Below are 25,732 nucleotides of genomic sequence, written 5' to 3' on the forward strand. Positions count from 1 at the left end.
ATAAATACATAATGAGAATTTAATATAATACAAATAGAATATATATATATATATATATATATATAATTAACATACCAATTTTTTTTGTATTTGGTAATTCAGGAAAACTCTCAACAGATAATGTGTCATCATCATACTCATCAGGACTACGAAGATCTTTACCTAACATCTCCATATATACTGCAGCAGCTTCTTTGGTTTTACGAGATGGTCTGCCACTACTTGATGCACTTAAAAAAAAAAGAAATCTTAGTTTAACAAAAAAAAAATTAAGTTTCATTAATAAAACTATTTAATGAATGAAGTATAAATGAAAAAAAAAAAAAAAAATTACTGAACTGGACGGAGAAAAGATAGAGTTGTAATATGAAATAAAATGGGGAGAATTCAGAAGTTGGCACAAAATAAAGAAAAAAACAGAATTAAAGCAAATTTCAATTTCATCATTAACAATAAGCACAGATTAAAAAAAGAATATTTTAGGTCACATGTCTGGAATGAAATACTCGATGCTAATACACACAATTGCAGGTACACAATTTGCAGGTAACTATTTTCTTTTATCAAATTCATGTTCTATGCACTGTGGCCAATTAACTATGAGAATAGCCCATAGCAAACCCGCATTCAGAGTTGTCTGTATATTACATGTGTGCACTGAACAGCACAAATTTTTCAATCATTAAAGTGCACACTTTTGAGTGGATAGAGACACTACAACCAGGGAGAGTGAGTATTGTGATGAACTCTTGAATAAGTCATTATCTTAAGTGGTTAAAAGTGATTTGTGTCACAGTGTTTAGTAGCAAGTGGTTAATGTATTGGTAAATCTGTATTTTTTTTACCTTTCTTTTTTTACATAATCTTTAAAACATTTAATTAATTTAAGAGTTTCTGCAACCATTATAATATTTCAAGATAAGGATGTATAATCAGGTAAAGAAATACAATTTTTTTTAATAGTACTGCTATCTTATCTAGTGCCTAGGAACAGAATTGCTATCAACAATTACGATGCAACTGCTATCAAAATATAGAACATTTGCTCTCTGATAAGTTGAGTATAATGTATAATAGTAATAATATTTTGTTTTAATTGAAATAATAATGGTTAACCAATCTGATCTTGATATTTTATGATGGAACTTACTATTTTATCTGCAGTAATTGTTGTTTGTTAATTGAAACTGGATATATTATGATTACTAATATTAATAACATCTAAAATAAAATTGATTTAAATGGTTTCACTGGAAGTAATAGAATAATAGCATGTTCTCATATTCTTGATTTGGAGGATATGGTTGATAATGGTGTAGTAGCATTTTTTGCTTAGCAATACACAGTGAATATCATCCTTAATTGACAAGCATGGCTCTAAGGACTACACTAAGTTGATGTCTGTCATAAAAACTCTTAAAAACGAAAATGAGATGTCATTTGCATTTAATCAATATGATTTATCCTTGGGAACTAAAAAAACTGACTGCCTACTGCTTTAAGATAAATTGTTTAATAAAAAAAATTACGTTTAGAATTTGAAACAAGATTGTTAAACCTTGAAGACAATGTTTTGGTGCTCAACAGACTCGCTGATAATTATAAAATTGAGATTAAGAAATTACAAAACCAACTCTCTGAAAATATCTGACTAAAGATTCTGAGACAAAACATTAATCTTGGTTTAGAAAGTGATCATAACCCGAACACTTTGATGGAGAAACTAAGAAATCCTTTAGTTGCTGAAGGAATTATTAACCCCCCCCCCCCAGGAATGTAAAACTTAATAAATCTATTTTCCACAGGAGTTATACAACAAATAATAAATCCAACAATGGATGAATGAAATGCAGATGCATCATAACTGGAGATATTATGGGCTGGTCACTTGGTGTAGTTTCATGAAGCTGTAAGTCTTGTTACAACTGTCACTGGCATCATATACTCTAGTGCAACCTTGGATTTTTTTGTTTGTGCTCTACTGCAGGATAGGGATATTAAACTCTTAAATAAAATGAATTTCTTGTTTTTAATCAGTAGTATGAATAACACTGGTGGTGATGATGACACTGGGATGTAAATTTGGTGTGTATCTTCTTAATTGATAGTGTAATTCTTCTAAACATATTAATCTAATATTAGCTGTAACTGTATAGGTATAATTTATATGAAAATTCTGTTGAAAACAGGAAAATTTCTACTATAAGTAATCATAGTAGGACTGCTGACCTGAGGAAAAATATAAAATTGATATACACCTATTTTAAAGACTTTATCATATTAGACATGGCTTCCGTTTAAACTGGAAGAGGAAAAATATCTACGGCAGCAGTTGTTAAAATTGATTAAGAGTCCAATTGATAGTAATGTAAATCATAATGTTAATAGTGGCAGTAATTTGAATCTTGACTGTTGTCAGTTTCCAGAAATAGTTGTACTTGTTCATCATTAATTATGGTAGATCAGAACTTCAGTTCTCTAACTGATCTCAATGAGTTTTGTAATGATGCTGAAGGGTCATTCTATACTGTTAACAAGATTCTTGATTCCTTGAATGAACTTCCTATAGCTGAATTGTCTCATTTTAATAAAAGCAAACTGTAAATTAATCTCTCTACTACAAATGGATCTCTTGGTTTTGATGACAACTCCATTGTTTTCAAAATACAATCTTAAACAGCTTTAATGAAAGATGAAATGGATCATTTTTTAGAAGTTCCTCAGTAGATAACAGATATGTAACATTTTGAACCACATATGACTATTCTCATTTAAAGGATTTAAAGGACGTAAGGGGTGTTACTCAGTCCAGTAAGATTGATGAGATAGATTTGTTTTTGGAGAGTTTGCCAAGGCAGCCTGATTTAATTTGCCTATCAGAACAATGGATCCAAAATGAAAATGAAACACAAGCATCTGGGTGTACATGTGAGGAAAAGGGAGTTGTATGTGATGGGTAGTTAGCAATGTTTCTTTTAAGACATATATAGGTGTTTATAAGAAAATTTTAAAAATGTATTAATTTAGCAAAAGTATAATAACAATAATAGAACTGAAAAATCAAAGAATAAGATTGGGACTTCCTGAAGGATGGTGAGGAAGTGGATGGTTATGTCGAAAAGCAATAATAAATTATTGGAACTCTTGCATATTGATGGTAGTAAGTGGCAGACTTTTGAATTCTTTAAATCTCAGAAGATATGGAAGACTATTAATGTGATGCCAAATATTAACAAGGCAAGTTCTCTATGAAAAAAACCTTCCACTACCAACTTTTCACTTCAGACCTTTAAAGAAATATCTGAATAGATAGATATTACTTAAATAATATCTATTTACAATCCTTAAAGCCATCAAACAGTTCTGGCTGGGATGAGATTCCATCTGCTGTTTTGAGACAGCATTCTTCTCAGATAGCTGCCCCATTGAAGCATCTGATTAATTTATCATTTACGACAGAAGCCTTCCAGATTTACTCAAATTTGCTAAAATAATTCCAATTTTCAAAAAAGGTTCAAAATCTGATTTTAACAACTATCGCCCTACTGCAATTCTTCCTACAAAGGTTTTTGAGAAAGCTAAACCTTTGCAGGGTTTTGAGAAAAAAACAAATGTTTTTGAGAAAGCTAAACCTTTCAAAGTAACAGCTACTCTGTTACTTTGAAAATAATAGACTGTTGCATTATACTCATTTGGTTTCCAAAAAGGTAAGAATACTATTAAAACAGTAAATGAATTTTTAACAAAAATTCTTGATGTTGATACTCTTGATGGGTTGCAGCTGGCTCTTTGTATCTTCTGTGACTAATCAAAGGTGTTTAATTGCATGAATCATGAGCTGCTGCTCCGGGAAGCTTGAGTAGTTTGTGTTTGTTATGCTGCTCTTATTCTGCTTAAGTGCTATTTAAACTATAGGCAGAATGTTCATGTCAGATTATTAAACAGTAGTAGCCCCAACGAGTTGGTACTGATGGCATTCCTCAGGGATCTAATCTTAAGCCAATATTATTTCTGATTTACATAAATGAATTTTTTTTAACTTCTAGGACCACCGTAAAATATTGCTTCTGAGAATGAGAATGAAAATTTTTATAGCATGTGAAAATGTCATGCCTGACCAGAATTCAAACCCTGGACCTCCGGATGAAAGGCTAATATATAAATGACTTGACAAACTCAATGAATCTGTCAAGGCTGATTGTCTGCTAACGCATGGCTTTTACAAATTTAAATTATTCTAATTTCTCTAATTTAGTAAGTAATCTTATCAAAATGAATATGGTTTCTGGCTAATGGCTTACTACTTAATTACAATAAAACACAAGCAATAAGAGTTCATTTGATTCATGGAACTATAAAATCATTTGAATCATGGACTGATACTCCATTTATGGATGCCTTAAAATTTTCTAACTCTGCTGATTTTTTGGGTCTCTTGGTTGATGATTCACTACTTGGAAGAGCTGGTCCAGGTACAGTTTCTCTCATCTAAATTAAACAGAGATTTTTTGTTATACTTACCAGGTGTGTAAACATGAAACCGGAATTTGCCCATAGATGGCCATAACTGTCAATGTAGTTACTGTCAAACCGCATCATTGGCGTAAATTTCTTTCTCTGACAGCAGACAAAAATTTTCAATTCACAACAATACAAGTTTCATACAACAGCATAGTTTTAATTAGTGTCAAATATGTAGAGTTTTGTACCTACAACTATGATTTGCAGATAGCACTGATTTTCTGTTACCATTTAAAGAAAACTGCTGCAGAATCGCATTGAATGCTTGTCAAAGCTTACAGTGACCATGCTCTTGGTAAATCACAGGGGTTTGAGTGGTTCAAAAAAAAAAATTCAAAAGTGGCGATTTTGACATGAGAAACAAAGAACGTCAAACAACAATGAAAAAGTATGAAGACAGTGAATTGCAAGCATTGTTGGATGAGAATGACGCTGAAACACAACAACTCGTGGATCAATTAAATGTAACACAATAAGCTGTCTCCATATGTTTAAAGCCATGGGAAAGATGGCTTGTACACTATCACAATAATGAAAAAGAAAACTGTAGATGGTGTATTCTGAATATGTATATTACCTTTTAAATTACAAAGTTATATTTTGAAGTAATTCTGTTGATAGAAAAAAATATTTATTCAAAAAAAGATCATTTTTCAACTGAAACCTGGCGATTCATGCAAGAATTCTTTCAAAAATTTAGAATCCTCACTATTCTATCCATTTATATTTACTAGATTATACTATTTATTGAAGATAAGTTATCAGAACCGAAATAAAACTCTAACTTTCATGCTTATGACACCTACACCTAGCATAAAAATGTCCTGTCCTATTCAAAGCACAGGGCATCCACCTGTGAACATACACCAAATTATGCTGGTTTATATTTGTATAATAAGCTGCTACCACATAAAAAAATTAAAGCCAATCAGAAGAGATCTGGAGGAGTTTTGCAGGGCTTTTTGGTAGAAAGGTGCCATTATTTGTTAAGTGAATATCTGTCTGATGAGCGGTAGTTGTCTGTCTTCTTCACCATTTTCCGGATACTCAAGTAAAGATAATTAATGTAAAACATTTCAGTTCTTGATGGAATTATCTTTAATTGTGCTTTATTCTTAGTATGCTAAGGGAATAATAGTATGTTTGGGAATAATGTGTGTTAGTAAGTGTAATTTTGATAATAGTTCTTAACATTGTTTGGTGTTAATTTATGTATATTTTGTGATTCTACACCTGTCATGTAGATTCATTATTTCTGCATACGTGATGTTTTGCGATGATATAAAATAAATAAGTCACTCACACAAATATAGATGTACACACACATATGCAGGCATGGAATGTAAACACTATATCAGCAAATATCATATCACTAAGAAGAATAACTAAATTGTTTAAGAGAGTATATTATCTACAGATTTTATAAAGTAATGCAAATAAATTGCACTACTTTAATTCTAGGAATCATAAATATACGATTTACACCATATTTGAAAATTAAGGCTCACATAGATAAGTTTTTTAAAAAAATAAGAAGGTGTTTCAAATATAAGCCAAAATTTGTTCACAAACCTTTACTGATATTAGATAAAATTATAAATAAATTACTTCATTTTTCTACATAGTTTTCTTCAACAAAATACATTTTCTCCATCGAATAGGTAGCTACATTTACTGGTGTACACTTTAGTTTGCCACATTTACTGTCCTTCGTTTGTAGGGAATCAATCAGCAACACAACTTTTGATTCCCAAAATATAGTTGCCAGAACTTTTCTGGCAGACAAGCGTTTCTTAGCCTTGATCGGTGCTCAATTTCCACTTTTCTTCCATTTCATAAATGTCCTTTTGTTTTCTGGAGTGTAGTATTGGATCTGCCTTTCATTGCAGGTCACAATGCAGTCCAAAAATGCCTCTCCTTCTTACTCAAAGTGATTCAGAAACCACTGACAGATATTTTTCCAGACACTTCTCTGGTACCTCAGTGAGAAGATTTGGAACTAACTTCGCTGACATTTGGCTGTATCCAAGAGTGTGTGACAACATTATATGCACACTCCCAACACTTATGCCCACCTCTGATGCAATTTTAGTGGTAGTCAACTTCCACAAATAGCGTGAATGTTATCACCAATGATGCTGGTCTGTGGATGATGTTTGTGACTTTTGTTTTCCACTGCATCATGGACACTTTTGTCCTGCATCACAAAATTTTTTGTCCTAATCAAACATGAGTTTTTGGCAGGGTATGCTTCCCTGTCAAAGCATCTCCAAACTGTGCCTGAAGTTGAATCAAAATTTCAGAGAATTTGATACCTTTGTTAGCAAAATATAATGTAATAATTGGATTATATTTCGCTGTGCAACAGATGATGATACCTCTGCTCAGACATTCTGTTACTGACATGGGAACATGACCTACGGGCATGGCTGGACAGTTGCTCCCCTTCAAAGATATCCAACTAACTACCCGTAATGTCCCAGCACATTCAATGCTCTTCCTCAGACTGCAGGGCAAATTCCAGTTTTTATTCAAATAATGTAAAGCGGGACATTAGATTTTACCATAATAAAAGAAAACAAAATAAATAGAAAAAACCCAAATAAATATAGAAAATATAAATAAATATTTTTATAAACTTGTTTACAAATAGATAACAAATACAGAAATAATTATAAGATCAAACAAAATGAATGAAAAGATGATTTATGTTACATTCTAATAATAATTTTTATAGAAACTGAAATTTACATATATAAAACTTAAAAATACACCTTACAAATAACAAATTATATATACTTGAAAATTATTAACTTTAAAAATGACAAAATACCATAAATAATTTTACTCTATATACCTAAACTGAAGTTTTTTCTGATATTAAAACATCCAAGATGGAAAATTCACAAAGGATTTTTATGAAAAGCAACCCTCAGTACAAATTGAAGCAGGCCTACTCTTCAGTATTTTATTAAATATGAATTTATTATAGTATATTAATTCTAAATAGAATATAAAATAGTAATGCACATGCATGCAATAATAATAAATTATAATTAATAATAATAATAATAATTCAGAAAATAATTTTAAAAAATATATTTTAAATTTTTATTCTGAATCTTCACTTGTGCTTTAATTTAAATATTTTCCAAAAAAAATACAGTAAATAAAGTAATTTTTATTTAATTTTCTATCGGTACAGTATCGTGTAACCTTGCTAGTTAAAATAATTACAAATGTATGTCTTCTCTTAACATTAAAAGATTACTATTTTATGAGAAAAAGCCTTTTTAAAAAAATAATTCATTTTTCCCTAAAAAAAGAAGAAGAAAAAAAAGAATACTAGTTATATGTAAGCATGACAATGTACTGATCTTTATTCACAATTCCTTAGAATATATTAAAATAATGAATCTTGTGATTCAGATTCATCATGGCAATTGTAATTTATCATGTAAGGGAAGTATTAATGGGTTAATGTTAGAGTAATGCCTTTGAAGTGGGTTTGTAAATCTGATAATAAATTATTCATTGTTAAATAACAAAAAAGGAAAAACATTATAAGCTTTATACTGCTTCACATCATAATAATATAATAAAGTACAGCAACATATTAAAGAACTACAAACGTAAATACTACCTAGATGATGCTGGAAGCTGTTTTGAACGGGTAACAACTGACTTAGCTTCAGACTTTGCTTTCAAAGGCGTAGTTTTTTTTGACTTTTTAACTAGTGGTTGGTCATCATCAGATGAAAAATCTGAAAGAGAACTTGCAATTGGCTTTGTTCCTACTTTGTCTGCTTTATCTGCTTTATTATTTTTGTTACTGTTGCTAGTACTATTAGTGTTACTGTTGTTATTGTTAGTACTACTATTATTGTTCACCCCTAAAAAAAGAAAAAAAAATAACATTAATAAATTTAAATAATATGTATGGCTTTCATATCTGCATATGTTTTCAAACATCTGGACTTTTTACACTAATTTCTATTTTTTTTAAACCAAATAACTAACTTTTAACTCTATGCAAGATGTAGCTACAAAATAGCCAGACTGACATTTAAGGAGTGTTAATTTTGCAAACTAAATAATGGAAATGTTATCCTTAATTCCTTCAATGTATTTTCTCCCCAATCATTATACTTGTTGAAAGGAATGCTGTAGGCTATTTTCAGATTGCTTTTACTGAACATTTTTTTTCGAAGAGGCAAAAGAACTTTTACGCTTTTGAAAGCATTTTGATCACCATTGCTTTGAATTTTGACTTGCTAATCTGAGTTTCTTTTGTTTTAGTAAATCAAGATTTCTTCAGTAAATAAATAATCATCACAAAATACTATGATTTTTTACAAGTTATTACATTATATAAAAAAAAAAATTTGGATCATTTTTCATATTTTGGAGATGTGAGTACAAATACAAGATTTGATTAAAAAATACATGGAATTTTAGTTTTTCTTAAAATATCATCAGTATTGATTTTGTCATCTTCAAAGTACTCCAGATATAATACATTTGTGCACGTGCTTTTCCAATCTTTGAAGCACTTCTGGAACACAATTTTCAGTATGATGTTAGCTCCTTCAGTGATTCTGTCTTTGAATGTTGGCAAAAGTCATCCTTTTATAGCTCTCTTCAACTTGGAGAATAGGAAGAAGTCACAGGGGACCATGTCCGGAAAATATGGATGCTGAAGTATCATAACGGTGTTGTTTTTTGCCAAAAATTCACAAACAAGCAATGTAATGTGAGTAGGTGCATTATCGTGATGCAATTGCCATGAATTGTTTTGCCACAACCAGGTGTTTACTTCAGACTGTTTTACACAAATTGCATAGAACTTCCAGGCAGTACTCCTTATTGACCGTTCAACCTGGTGGCAAGAATTCATGTACACTAAACCGTTGAAATCAGAGAACACATTGATCAGAACCTTTACATTCAATTGAACTAGAGAGTTTTTTCACCTTGACTCTCTTTTTCGGTTTAAGAATGAAAAAGCTCCCACTGGGATGATTGGAAAGGTTCCATTGGGACACTAAGGAAGCTTCCATTGGGACGATTGGGCCTTAGTTTTGATGCCATTCCCATACACTCATGTTTCATTACCAGTTATGGCCCGTTTCAGCCGTTCTGAAGCAGGTCATAACTGGTAAAACTGATTGTTATTCACTTCATTCAGCAACTTCTGAGCAATGTTCATTCGGTGCTGCTTTTGGTTAAAATTCAACAATTTTGGAACAAATTTTGCTGCCACACATTTCATGACCAAAACATCCAAAACAATTGCTTGGCATGAGCCAAACGATATGCTAACATCATCCAGCAATCTCTCACCTACCTGAGAGTGATTTGGCAATTGTCCAAATTTTCTTCACTTTTTTGACAGTCATTGGTTGTTGATATGCTGGGATGTCCAGGGCGCTCATCATCTTCAACATCTTCCCGTCCCTCTTGAAAATGTCTTACCATCAATGCAACGTAAATGTTTTATTGGTTTATTCAGAAAAGAATTGCCTAAGGCAAGATTCAGCATTTCCAATATAGTGCTGCACTTTGTTCCATTCTTAAAGCAAAATTTAATGCAAAGCTTTTTCCACAGGTTAAAAATCATGTGCCTTTTCCAAGCTAACAATACATTAAGCATCCAATATGGTTATCAATCTAAATTTTTCAGAAGTTTTATTCTAGTTCTTGTTTTCAGCATATTTACCTTGCAATTCAATACATCTAGACAAACAACTTTCCAATTTTTTAATATCCTCAGTATAATACAATTAGTCAAACTCGGCAAAACAAATGGCTCTCTCTGCTTTGACCTCATCATCTGAGTGAATATTTTTATCCAGCGAGTCATTTGTTCAGATTTAGCAAGAGGAAGTAATCTATGGGAGCCAAATTCAGTGAATATGGTGTATATGAGAAGCATTTTTAAGTCAGAGTTTTGCCATGGTGAAAGAGCTTCTTTCTTTTTGACCAGATGATTAACCAGATAAATAAAAGTTTTTTTACTAATCAATAAAATACTTACAATAAAAGTAGTGGTTATAAAGCTCACAACTTCTTGAAATAATTTGTGTCCGGATGGGTAAAAGAGGACAAAAATTTGAATGTAATATATGTGGCAAATATTTCAAGGGAATAAAACATTGAAGGAAAAATTTGGTTGCAGCTTACCTTTTACAGGAGATGCTGTAGATTCTACTGATGCAAGATGTGTACGAGGTCTTCTAACAGGTGACTTTAATCCAATATCACTACCAGGGGGCAACTGTCCTCCACTACGTAAACCTAACCTCAAATTTTTATGTTTTGCAACTCTGTTAAGTAAAAAAATTTAAAGATTAGTTTTTATTAATCTAAATTATTAATATAACCAAGAACATATAAGTATAAGAGTATAAATATTATTATAGCCAGCATTTATTTATAAACTTTTATTTTACAAACTTTTCATCAATTTTCTGATAATTTAATTTTCCACTATCAAAGCATGCAATCAAAATGACAGTATCTAAGAAAACAAAAACATTAATATAAATTTTTATTCCATTAATCAATTAAATTTATATTTCTTAGGAATAAAGTATGCAAAATATCAATTAGAAAACAAACAATTATAAACTATTTTATCAGAAATACATCATTCAGGGTTTATATTTTTTTAGGATGTAATTAATAACTCTGACAACAACATAAATTATTTTTTTAATTTAATAGCTAATCATTAATATAAATAGTTTTTACATAATAATGAAAAATATTGAGATGGATGTCAATTTATTGACTGGTTTTATCATTATTAAAGTATGACAACATTACTAAATTTATGTTGAGTAAACAGGTATTATTCCATCAGTCAATTTGGCACAGTAGATTGTCAAGAAAAAGTGGAATTTACAGTTAAGTTTCTATTAAAAATGAATTTTAGAGATTAAAACCATTAAATATTACAATGGATTTGTAAAAATGTATATACATCTTTTTTACAAAGTTCGTTTTTGTGTTATTTCCAATAAAATTATAAATAAAATACTGTATTTATTAGAGTACCCCCGCCCACGAATTAACCTTGATTTTCCAGACTGAAAATCTAAAAAAAAAAAAATCGAGTATATACCGGTATTTTAAACTGCAACAGATATGCTAAAAAAATACAAAAATATTCAGAAAGGAAAGCATTTAATTTGATGATTTAAATTACAATATTAATATTACATTAATAATTAATTACCTAGTTTAGTTCAGATCAGTAGGCCAGTAAAACAAAAAGAAAGTATCATGTTGAAAAAAGGATTATCTCAATAGACTTTTTAATATGGGATTTTATTTTTAATTAATCACTGTCACTGTCAATGTCTGTACAAGAGTTACCGGTAGTCTCCACGTCGCTTTGCCAAAGGTCTTCACTACCATCAAGTTCATTAGATATTCTGCATTTTTTTAAACTTTTCCTTACTAATTCTGTGGAAATACCTTCCCAAGCATCTTTTATTCAAACACAAATCTGGGCATTTGATTCTTCCTGTAGGCATGAGAAAGAAATTTTCATCAGCCATCCATTTACTGCACAGTTGTTTTAATGCAGACATCTAGTGGTTGCAATAGAGATGTCAATCCACCTGGAATTATTACTTGGTTTGTCATACCCTTTTTTAAAATGTCTTTCACTTTATCAGTCGTATGCCCCCAATAACCATCCATTACTAGCATACCGGTATTTTTTTTATTAAGTAAATCTCTTGATCGCTTTTGCCATATACACCTGATCCAATCTAAAATTAAGGTTTCGTCCATCCAACCTGACTCCTGTGCTCTGATAATAACTCCATTTACCTGTACGGTAAGAAGAGATTTTCTTTTAAAAACAATGGATGGAGGTAATTTTGATTCATCAGAAGTAATGCAAAGCATAACACTAGACCTTTGTTTTTCATTACCACCAGTGCGAATTATAACACTTTTTTTACCTTTTTTGTTTACAGTTTTGTCAAATGGCATTTCAAAATATACGGGGGTTTGATCAGAGTTTCCTATTTGAGAAGACAAATAGCCTTTATCTTTTCTAAGATTTATTATGTATTTGTGAAAATGTAATATTTTTGGTTCATAAGTGTCTGGAAGTTGTTGAGAAATGGTCGTCTTTTGTCTTATTGACAAATCATTTCGTGAAAAAAATTGTGTTATCCATCCATGGCTTGCTTTAAAATCAACTTTATTCAATGATTTAGCGATTTCACGAGCATATGATTGACACATTTCTGTTGTGACAGCATAACTGCATTTCCTTTTTTCCATAACAAAGTCATACAATTTTTTTTTATGTCTGTGTATTTTGGTTTTAAGCCACGAAAAGCACTTTTATTACCAGTGCCTTTCACCAGAAGTTGTTTTGTCTTATGCCAGTCTCAAATGCATCTTTCATCTACGTCAAATTTTCTTCCTGCCGCCTGATTTCCAATTTTTTCAGCCTGTTCTACAACGCGGAGTTTTTCATTTACTGTAAAAGATTGTAGACGTTGTCCTTTTGTACTCATTTTAATGCCATAATTAACATAAATCACGGTATTAAACTTTACAAGATAAACTAAACAGACAAAATGCACATCACCATCCACATATACAAACAGTAATATGACTATGGCGAATAGACAAGACAATGATGGGTAACTAATACTGTAACTGTAGTGTCATTAGAACTGGATGCAGCCTATGCAGAATGAATCAGTTTTATAAAAATACCATAACTTCGTTCCTATCGATAATATGAACAGGATGTTAATAATTAAGGATGTATTCTGTATAAGCGGCATCCGGTATTGATAATATTTATGTGATTGAATTTAGGTTCTTCTAAGTAAACGTTTACGTAAATTATCCTGGCTAAAGGCTATGTTTCAAGTAAGCCCCACACCCTTATTTTTTCTCTCCAATTCCTAGAAAAAACATGCGGGGGGTACTCGAATAAATACAGTAATTATAAAAAAGTAATTTAAAAAATGATTAATTACTTGCCTAGATATATTTGGTTTAACAGCTTTAGTAGCCATTACTTTTTTAGATTTGCTGTAAGATAATAATGTCTGCTGTTGTGAAGGACGACTTTGCTTCTTTCCCACTCCCTGTTGTAATGCAGCTCTAGTACCATACCTTGTTTGATGAACCATATGCCTTCCTTTTACTGATTACAAAAGAAAGACTTCATTATTAAGTGGAAACAAGAGTTTAAGGACTATGTTGTTAATTAATTAAAAATTATACTGAAATCAAAATATAATTAAATGCTTATTCAACAAATATGCTCAAGATAAACAAGTCAAGTAGTATGCGAATTTATCCAAACACAGGAAATTTTTGTTTCATTCTGTTTTGGTTACACTGCTTTACCTGTCCTACTCTCAATGATCTCTCGCTAATATCAAGTTATGTTCCTAGTTAAACTGGTAATTGAAAACTACATTAAATTTTGTTTTGTGGAAATTAACTGACACTTTGTTGCAAAATCACATTTCGCAACCCCTTAACTGTTCTTTATTTTAGTGGAAAATCATATAATTATGCCCATTTTTTCACTTAACCTTGGTTATTTTGTCCATTTTTTTTTACATATTTTTTATCAATGCAATGAAATATGACAAAAACTAATTTCAGGAAATATATGTACTTTTCTTTCATGCAATATAAAAAATAACATTTACAAGTTCAATTATGTCACTATCATTTACATGTGATGTACACACCACTTTATATTAATAAATATCACTAACAGTATGTAATTGTTATATCAATAATATTGTAAGACACTAGTAATGCAAACAAAAATACAAAGATCATTTTATTCACATAAAAGATTACTAAAGTTAGGTTATACAAAACAGAAACAGTTGGAAATAAAAATATAATGGTAAAATTATGAAAACAATAAAAGAAAATAAAAAACACAAAGAAAATAATAAAATTTAACACATATACAACTTAAGGAACAATCAAAACAATGAAAACAAATACATGGTAACAGCTGTTCAAAGGATAAGAAACAAGATATATGGAATAGAGAATCAACATGCTATTAGTGTTTCACTGTTAAATTAGAGTAACATGGAACTAGATTCAAATACATTGCAGTAACTCATCAAAAAAACAGAATAAAACAAGTCAATTCATAATGACAAATTATTTCGTCAGAGTAGGTTTGGGTACTATATACACTAACTTAAATATTTTAAAGAAAGTAGTTTTTTCTCAATTTAAGGAAACAGCAAGTGTTGCTTATAGAAATAACAAATGTTTAAGTAAATATGAAATGTAACCTTTATCACCTATTGTGGGCTTTTAAGTTGACTTCCAAGCCACTGGAACAAAGTAAATATGACAACTATCTAATATAGAATGTCACCTGCAGAACAGAAAGCTAACCAGCCAACTAAAAAATATCTCTTTAACATTAGCAATGAGAAAAAAGGGTTAATACAAAGGTTAAGCATTAGCTCAAATTAAAACAAAGACATTTGTTTTTTTAATTAGTCTAACTATATTTGAAGTAAAGAATTCCATATAGCAGAAAGACATCAAAATGAAAAATGTCACAGCTCAGATCAAAAAATCAGTTCACCCTGAAAAGAAATTTCTTTACAATTCTATAACATTTAAGGTCCCCAGTTCATTAGTCCTAGTGGATGGCATACTGAAACATGGAAATTTCACAATTCTGTGGGCAAAGGTTGCCACATAACTTCGAACTGTTCTACAAAGAAAATGAGATTTAGTTTCAACCAACATTTAAGCACATGCATGCCATACTACCAAAAAAAAGGAGAGATTTTTAAAGAATCATACAAGTGTTAACAATTCAAGACAAATTACACTGTTAATAATCTAAAATGAAACTTCAATGCCATTTTAAAAAAAAGTGTTTAAAATAAACTGCATCTTATAACAGACATCATTAAATTATAAGTACTATTTCTTTTATACACAAACATAAAAAAAACAAATGTAGACTACATTTGTAGAATCTAAAATTATGTATATTAACTTGTTAAAAATAATGTACACGTTACTTAGTAGATAATTGTACTATTATAATATTTTTTATAATTAAATTATATTTTAGTAATTAATAACTGTCTTTTTTATTGATTTTCATGCTACTATTAAAATAATACTTTAAAAAATAGGATAACAGTAAATTCTGATAAGCAATAATCAGTTAATAGAAAATGTACAATATTTAATAAACACAAACATTACACTAAATATTAATACTGTTTATGCAGCCATAAAAACAGTATAAGCAACAGAAAATGAATGAACAACATTAGAAACTAAGTAAACTAATTAAGACAGATTTTATCAAAAAAAGTAAGAAATCATCAAGAAATATTAATTATAACAACATTTTTTTTTTTTGGACAGGGGGGTTTTGTGGGCAAAAAACACTTTGGCATTATCATTGCCTGGAATAAAATTTTATAGAAGAAAAAATAAGTAGCTAAAAAACTAGAACTACTTTAAAAACGAAAGAAATTAAACAAAAGCTTACAACTAATGTAACAGCTAAAATTTCTTTTTTAAAAAACACTTAAATAACTAATATCACAGCCATAAGACTTTAAAAATAAGCATAAAACTAAAAACGTAAAATTTAACTAAAAATAAAAAAAAATTAATGAAGTTCAAGAAGGGTGTAAAGGGCCCCAATTAGGATAACGGGAAGACTAAAAAATTAACATAAAAAACTAAACCTAGGTTAAAAACTACAATAAAGAGACTAAACTTAACTACTAATAACAGATAAAATATCACTAAAAAATTAAATATAACTACTATCATAGATAAAAAACTTGAAAATAAGTAAAAACTATATATATATATATATATATATATATATATATAGTAAACTAAAGTAAAATAAAATAATTTAATAAACTCCAAGGAGTGTAAAAGCCTCCTGCTCGGGTAACAGAAGAAAATAAAATACTAATAGTTCTAAGAAATAAAAATATGTGGTCCAAAACTTCTTTATCATTGCCCAGGATTTGACAAATGTTCCTGGGAAATTTAAATTTACGACACAAGGCCACATAACAAATACAATCCACAAGGATGTCGCGTACAGTCAAATGGCAGTTGCACCATATGCATATTGATACATTTTACTTTGACATTAGATATCCATGTGTGACTCTGGTATGACTTAACCGCAATTGACAAAAAGCACTACTTCCTCTTGACGGAGTTTTCTGAAAAACAATTTCCATGGTAACACAGTGTTTTTAATGTATCAGAATTTATTATCCGCTGTGGCAGTCCAGTCACCTTTGCTTGAAGAGAGTGTTTTACACAACTGATAAAATCACATGTAGTAAAACGATTGTTGAAAGAAGGTTGACTACATGCATCTTTAGCAGCGGAATCTGCACATTTGTGTCCTACGTGGCTAGGGATCCAGCAGAAACTAACTTGAGTGTTACGATGGTTCAACTCAGTGATTGCGTTATAGATTTCAGTGAACAAAGGATGTCTACAGTAAAAATCTTCTAAAGCTTGGAGTGCACTACAAATAAGGATATGGCGGTATTTTGGGTTAACGATATTCAATGCCTTTTGACAGCGTACAGTTAAATATACCTGTAATATTAGATAGACCAAATAGATTCTGCTATTAAGAATAAATGTGTATCCAACAGTATCATTCTGTTGTGATCCATCTGTGTATACTATTGCGTCTGGGTTTATTTTAGAGAGAATATCATGAAAACTTTGCTGAAAGACAGAAATAGGTGGTGTTGACTGTTTCTTGTATATGGTAAGATCAAAAATAAAATTTATAAAGTTGATTCTCCACAGAGGATATGAACAGGGATATGTTGGGAAAAGAGAAGATATATTAATGTTTAAAAGCTGTAGTAATCACCAGGTATGTACACCCATAGGAGCAGTATAACATGGATAGTCTTCATATCTTTGTGAATTAGGATTCTCAAGAACTGTGATACAAGCCAGGTGATTTGATTGCCTTTTAAAACAGGCATAGTATGTTGCTAGAAGTTGATCAAATCTATCCCAAAGTGATAGTTCACTGCACTCAACAAGCATGGTAGTAAGAGGGCTTGATCTAACAGTACCTGTACAGCATCAACATCTTCAGCACGGTATTACGTGGTGAAAAGTACGTGATACAATAATCTAAGCAGAAACAAACTAAGAAATAATAAAACTGCAACATATATGACCTGTCAGCTACCCCAATTGGTGTTGCTAAGAACTCACAGCATAATTAGCAATTTGGAACTTTTCGCTTTTAATTGTTTGATGCGATTGACCCACGTAAAAAGGCTGTCAAAAAACAAACCTAAAAACTTAATATCATGAAAGATAGCAATCTGCTCCTCATTCAGAAAGATTTGTGGTATAAAAGGGCCCTGCAAGTGAGAAAAGACTACACATTTTGTTTTCTCAGGTGAAAATGTAAAGCCAGTAACCTTGGACCAAGCTTCAAGGTCAATTGTGTTCTGTAGTAATCTCTCTGCTGTGGTTGTTGAACAAAACATAATACATATGGCAAAATCAACAGATAATGAACACGAAACAGACGGTTGCACGCATTCCATAATACTGTTGACGGCTATAGCAAACAGGTGGGACTTAATACACTTCCTTGAGGTACACTATTCTCCAATGTGACGCTAGCCGATAAGGAATCTCAAACACGAACACAACTCATTTAAGAACCCCTGATAAATGCAAGCATACAGCCCTTGACTCCTCTTTCCTTTTCAACAATCCATCTCTGTGGCCTTTTATTCATCTTGTGGTTGACACCAAAAGCTATAATAACTGGCCTGTGGTCACTGCTGTGAAGGTCGTCACAAGCAGACCAATTAAGACGAGGGAGCAAATTTGGTGAGAGGTCAATGATTGACAGAGTACAAGACAATAACATCATGAATGTATATGACTCATCATTCAGTAGGCAAAGGTCCACGTCTTGTCTCACTCTATTTAACATATTCCTCAAGAGGAGCAGAGAGATGAGCCCCAGAAAATATGGTGGGCATTGAAGTCTCCTACCATTAACAATGGTGATGGGATTTGTGTGAAAAGATCTGATATTTCTAGAGTATTGAACTGAGAGTTCGGTGAGAGATACAAATTGCAGATATGGAATTTAAAGGGAACTGAAATTGTTACAGCAACAGCAGGAATAAGGGTAGTTGGTAGTAGTAACCTTATAGCTGAGACCTCATTCTGCATAAAATAGCAACACCACCACTCTCTCTATTATCTGCAAGACATTAGTGACAATCTCTGTGACATCTCTCACAGGTATAGCCTCTGAGTGTTACCAAAAATAAAATTAACTTGGAAAAAGTGCAATTAATAATAAATAGAAAGCAATAAGCAAGTTTTTGGAGAAAACAAGAAATTATGGTAGGAAAGTAAATCCAATGTACACATTTACACATTTAGGCACAGGCAGAAATCTGCTATTAGCAAAAGATAATTAATAAATGTTAGAGTATACTTCTAATTATAATCATGGATTAGGACTGCAAAACCCTATACCAATAACAATTCAACTTAACCAAACCAAAAGCTTTCTTTTCATAAAGCCTGTTTGTTAAAGAATTAATTCATAAATTTCACACATAATACACTGTTATTAAAGCAGATATCACAAATTGGCTAATTTTTTGTTTAAAGCTACCTCTTGAACCAAAGGCTGTACATCATAGAAATGTAAAGAGATGAAGAAATTAACAGGAGCTTCATTCTATCATTCAATAAGTAATATATTATTATTCAATGCATTGAAACTGATGTACCTAATATTATACCCTTTTATAACAACTTTTAGCTTTTCATAATGATGAAGATGGAATGGCTATTGAAACAGGGAGAGTATTTGTAACTAATTAGGAAATTTTAATAAGTTTTAACCAATTCTGATCCAGCAACTCTGGAAATGAAACCTAGAATTCTACCACAACTATCATGATTTCGACCTATAAATTTATTTGATAAAAAAAAAACAATAATGTTTTAAGTTTAATAAAATATGAGTTAAACAGTACCTTTTTGTACAAGTTTTGTTAAAGATGTCTTCTTTTGCTTAGCTAGTCGTTGCTCGTGATACTTCTTTTTTAACGCTTTTACTGCTCTTCCTTGAGCAGAGGTTGGCTGAGTCCTTGGTTTAACATTGGCCACATTAGTTGAAGCCTAATAAAAAATATCAATCATGTCTGTAAATTATCAACTATAATAGAAAATGTATCTACAGAAAATGAGTGTTACAACACAAACTAAGTTCTCATTCTTGATAGCAACTACTCGTACTTTCATCCCTAATAAGCGAGCTGCCAAAATTTTCTTAATCACATAGACACGCCTATATATTTTGACTACATTTCTTTTAGAATGTACATAAAAAAAAAAATTGTTTCATGGAGCACAATTTTAATTTTATTTACATTGGCTTTTTAAAATTAGCATTCAATATCCTTGATAACAATAGTCTTAAAGTTTGTGCTAGTTTGTATATGCATGTATTTACTAAATCTTTGAGATTAAGTATATACATAAAGGCAAGGTTACTACTACAATACCACTTGTCACATCAGCCATGATAATGTCACTTTTAAGCATTATTTTATCTGAAAGAAACACATAATAAAAACTAATAATACTAATTCACAATTTTTAAAGACACATTATTAATCACATTAAATTGAATTCATTCGTTAATTGTGTTATTCCCTTTAAAATTTTATTTTTTCAATACATGAGGCTCAATCAAATATAAACTTGACATTTTTCTTCATGAACTGCGTGTATTTTTTTTTTGGATGCACAAAATGCTATCATCGGGTGTTATCATCACCCGAACATAAAATTACTATAGTAAACAATTAAAAATTAAGCAGATTTAAAACACCTATACCATATGCTACAGCCGAAATAAAACCAGAATGAAATACAATAATAAAGATCTAACTTCAAATAACAAATTTACCATCTGGCATATGGCAGGTGCCATAAATATACAAAACACATTTCAGTAATAATAAAATATCAGAATATGGAAGCATAGCCTTAAGAAGTAGCACATTTGATAACAATATGATATTGTTTCTAAAATATTTCTGATGTTAGCTCCTAATTTAAATTTCTGTCACAATGCTGCATGACAGACACAGTCCACAAGGATATAAATACTGTAGGTTGACAGTCGCAGCAAACACAAAGAGATGCATCGGTCTGAGTCATGAGATATTCATGAGTGAGCCTAGAGTGCCCTATTCATAAATAGCAAATAACATCCTCTCGACAATTATTCCTGCATGAAGAGCACTACAGTGACATAGTGTACTTAACTGGACAAAGTTTACTGTTGATGGTAGCATTCCATTCACTCTGCCACTCATCACAAACCAACCTCTTCAGAAAACAGATAACATCATTTGAAACAATGCAATTAGTGAGAGAAGGCTGCAAACAAGCCTCTTTTTCCCCAATATCGATGCACTCATTGGCTGAAATTTGAAAATAACTAGAGATCCAGCAGAAGCTCACAGTTGTGTTACCCTGAGTCATTTCAGAAATAATAGACTGTATATCACAAACAACAGGGTGTCTTAAGTACATGTCACTAATCACTGCAAGACACATATGGAATCTAAACAGACAAGTATGTATCAAAATGTTGGGCTAATTATGTTTAAGGCCTTATTAAGTCATACAGTTCCATGATGAAAACACTGACGATGCGAAACATGTATGTTCTATTACCAATCACAAAAGCACAACCAATAGAATTATCTTGTTTAGACCAATCTGTATAAACTATAGCATCAGGATTCACACTATTTACATTATAAAATTTTTCTTGTAAAAGATAACCTAATTTGTACACTTTTTTTGATAATGACAAAGAATAAAGTAATAATTGACAAGATAAGGCTGCCAAGGGTACAACCTTATTTATTCAAAAACGCTGAGTAAATGTAAGAACTGGAGGGAGTTGTATATTTAGAGATAAGAAGAGCAGATGAGCTCTGATACCAAGTGAGGCAGTAGATCTTGGCCATTCCTGTTATCGATTAAGATGCAATGTTAGAGAACACCGCATCAAAAGTCGGATGATTTTGTTGCGCTTTAACGTGAGCTGCATAGGAGTAAATCATTTGGTTTTGTCCACACCAGACAGATGGCTCTCCCCAATCTACTAGTAGACTTACCACAGGTTTGAATGAAAAATGCTATAACTCAGACAAATAAATGATGGACTACATTGAGCATTCTAAGTGAAGTGGTCCCTATGATAAGCCATGCAGCCCCATAGTCCAAGCAGAAACAGACCAGAGCTTACATTTCAACATAAGTAAAGTAATACAGATGGTGGAAATGTCGAGAGGGGATGGATGCGCTCAATCACCAATTCTGCAACAAATTATCATAAGTTTTTCATGAATAGGGTAACAAATTCACCAAAATTTTAACTAGACTGAATACGCTGTTTGGGGATGTAACATCACATACCCAAGTTACAAGTTGAAAGTTGCTGGGCCAGCACATTTAAAGAAGGGCTTAACACGGTAGAAAATGAACTGCAATAAGTATTCATACGTAAGTGTGATAAATGATATTCTATCGATCTCTGACTTCATTTTCGAAGATGATTAGTACCTCATGGTTGATGAAATTACTTCGGAAGTGTTAAAAGTCATAAAGTGCCCATTCCATCATCACATAGAACCTTTAGTGCAACAAAATCCAAGATATTTTTATTAAAAAAACCAGAAACAGGTTAGACAGTAAATTTGTCATAAGCTCCTAAATTAATTTTGAAAAGGAAAATAATTTTTTGTGTAATAGTCATATATGAAGATGAAACATAGCTCAAATACTCGAGTCAAAATTGGTGAGTATGAAGTAATGTAAGTGAGAATTGGTGAGTATGAAGTAATGTAAGTGAGTATTAAGTATTGGCGAGTCAAAATTGGTGTAGGAGTGAAAATCCTTGGCCTGTAAAGGATAAAACACATCTGTCAGCTGGAAGAGTTATCGAAACCATCTTTTGAAACAGGAAAAACGTATTGCTCCTTCGCCACTACTGCCAGCTGCCTACAGGAACAAAACTCACAGTCACCCAATCAGAGATGTGATTCTTCTTCACAATAAGGCCAGGCCACATACAGCCATTACAACTCAGGATAAACTGTACAGAATTTATTGAGAAACCTTAAAATGTCCCTCAAACAATCAACTTGCAATTTTTTTTTGTTTGAGCCTTGGAAGGTGAAATTGGAAGGTTAGAACAACTACAGAACTACAGAACAATGAAGGTTAGCTTAGAGAGTACTAATGCTGGGAAGTGTACCTGTTTCTCATAGCACATAGAATGTTCCACTAATTGTTTGACAATGAAGTCAAGAAAGATACATAAACACATGATCAAGAAAGATAGATATATTTGGTGAATATTGTCTTTGCTTTATTGTCTGAATAACACTAGTACTGTTTTTTTTCATTTTATTAATCTTTTATTTTATTTTTAAAACAACACTATTTTCTTTATAATTGAGCTTTGTAGTGTAATCCCTTTGTTTTCATGCGATAAGAGTTAGTAATAAAATCAAATTTCTTGAACTTGTATTTATTTTTTATTGGGTTATTTTAAAACAATTTTTCAGGATTGAATTCTTTACAAGTTTTGATAATACATTTTCAGCATTTATTAGTCATTTAAGAAGTTTTTGTATTGTAAACTTATAAAAACGTGTTTTTAGACAACAAATTTTTCTCTTGTTTTATTCCATTTTTCAAGTCAAAAACCATAAGGTACCATTAAGTTACCCCTTAATTTCAGTTTCTAGAATTTCAGTATGGTTTTATTTCACTCTTTTCCCAGGAATAAGTGCAAAATCTTTTGCTAACCATAACTCACTAACATAGCATTTCCAGATCCATGTTTATATGAACTTTTTTTATTATTTTCGCTAGTAGAATTAGCTCAGAAAGTGCTGGTAACACTACTGAATCACCCTTTATAAACAATTAACAAAATTACTAAACTACAGTTGATAACAACTCACTATTGATTGAAATAAATGAGCTATGCAAGCTGTGTTTACATCACGTGTAAAGGTGGCAACTTCAAAATAGAATACTTTAAAAAGATCTCATATTTGATTGAACTTCATATTAATACTCTTCATATAATTTATTTAGCTGGTTACACTCACGATAATTTGATTTATTTCTCAATAAGAAAGAATTTTTAATAATTATAAAAGCATAGTCAGTTATACAAATAAAAAAAATATATATGCAGTCAAAATCTCTAAAACCTCCTAATTAATCAAATGAATTAAAACAATACTAATTGACAATCAATAAAAATTATTTTTAATTAATTAAAAAATATAATTTAAAATATACACATAATTAAAAAAATTACTAAAGATCCTGATATATGAGTTGTGTTGATGATTAATTCATCACTTTACAGGTTAGTAAAATTAATAAAAATTACAATATATATAACAACATTTAAAAAAAAAAAATAATAAAATAAAGACAAATATCTTATTAACTGTGTTAAGTAAATAGAGTAAAAACTACAATTGACTTTTTGTCTTTAATTCTGTATTTCGTATAATTATCATACAAGTACACTACAACAGACTTATGAAAGTTTAACTTAAAAGCACAACACTCAGTTTGATAGCTTTCAGTTGAAGAGGGTAGTGACCATGACCCACTCTACTTCCTTGTTTTATACAATTTAAAGTTCTTTCATGAGTGTACTATACACAAACTAAGTAAGAATTATATTTCACGTAAAATATAAAATTGTCAAAACTTTACATAATAAATCTGTTTAAAAATTTTATGTTTCTCTTGAAATTACGCTATTTTCTCTGATATTTTAAAAATGAAGACAAATTTATATATTTTTTTATTTTTAGATATCAATGTTTGCTGTTATACAATATCCTACACTAATCAGGCTTTAATTAGTTAAACTTTTAGACATGAAATTTATTTTTAATATAATTAAAATACAGCAGAGTAAAACCAGTTTCTTCCTTAAAGAGCCTCTAATGGAATACCTGCACAAAAATGTGCTACAGTACTGTTACAGTATTCACTGTTGCGGTAAATAGGTTTACCTGTACAGATTCTGCTTTTAAAAATTTCAATGTTCTATTTTACAAGATAAAAACAAATTTCAAAGAATTCTTCTTCATAAGAAAACTAAATAAATAAAAAAAATAATAAAGATAGATACATAGTAGAAATATAAATGAGTTAAAAGTTATAAATGCAAAAAATTAAGGAAAATCCAAAACACATGAAAAGTAAGCATTTGTATAAAACAAGTCATGTGAATAATGTACCTTATCCGAATTGTTCTTCTCTTGTACTCGTACATTACTCTTAGGAGGACCAGCATTGTTAGAACTACTACTACCTCCAATATCTTCACCAACCTGAGATTCTGGTGCAGCAGCATTACTAAAGAAATCCAATCTTGCTGGAAGAATTTTAGTCCCTAAAAAAAATCAAATATAAGAAAGTATAAACAATAAATTAATTATTAAAATATCAAAATATAATGAATAACTTTTTTTAATGTTTAAACTTAAATTAAATGTAATAGCACCCACCTCTCCTAAACCAGACAACAGAACTGTTTTGATATAAATCAACAAAATACTTTTTCCGAGAAAAGGTCTTATTATGTTCCCTTTGCCAATTTAATAAATTACTAATCTAATTAAAACATAAAAATCACAATTTATTTAAAATATAATTTAAAAATTTTTTGCAGAAACAATATTGTTCTATCAATGATTTTTAAGTAATACCAATCAAATGTTTTCTTAAAAATCCTATATTTTCTGCATGTACAACATGCAAAAAACATTTTCCAGTTCTACATATTGATAAATATGTGCTCAAATTATTTTCTATAATGCCTTCTAAAATGTGAATTCTTTTGTAGTAATTTTTTTATATTTAACATCTTCATCAGTTGAACTTAATATTATTTCAAGGGTATATAAATTTTAAATAATTAATATGGGCTTTAATTACATCTATCTTTTATTTTAAAATTAACACACGCCTGACATGATCCCCACCCCCCTCTCACTCACTCTCTCTCTCTCTCTCTCTCTCTCTATATATATATATA

General features: G+C 30.6%; 1 protein-coding gene across 2 annotated transcripts in view; it reads right to left on the reverse strand.

Annotated features, from left to right (window-relative positions):
• Jarid2 (Jumonji, AT rich interactive domain 2) overlaps positions 1-25,732 on the reverse strand; it is an 84,856-nt gene that overhangs the window by 48,456 nt on the left and 10,668 nt on the right. For both annotated transcript variants that reach the window (XM_075373884.1, XM_075373885.1), the window contains exons 4-9: positions 24,933-25,087; positions 19,605-19,749; positions 13,543-13,708; positions 10,705-10,847; positions 8,165-8,414; positions 76-230 (exon numbers count right to left, since the gene is read on the reverse strand). In XM_075373884.1, the coding sequence (XP_075229999.1) occupies positions 76-230; positions 8,165-8,414; positions 10,705-10,847; positions 13,543-13,708; positions 19,605-19,749; positions 24,933-25,087 (1,014 nt within the window). The remainder of the gene's footprint in view (positions 1-75; positions 231-8,164; positions 8,415-10,704; positions 10,848-13,542; positions 13,709-19,604; positions 19,750-24,932; positions 25,088-25,732) is intronic.

The sequence above is a fragment of the Lycorma delicatula genome, chromosome 8, assembly GCF_047948215.1.
Source record: "Lycorma delicatula isolate Av1 chromosome 8, ASM4794821v1, whole genome shotgun sequence".
In the NCBI taxonomy this organism is placed as follows: Eukaryota; Metazoa; Arthropoda; class Insecta; order Hemiptera; family Fulgoridae; genus Lycorma; species Lycorma delicatula.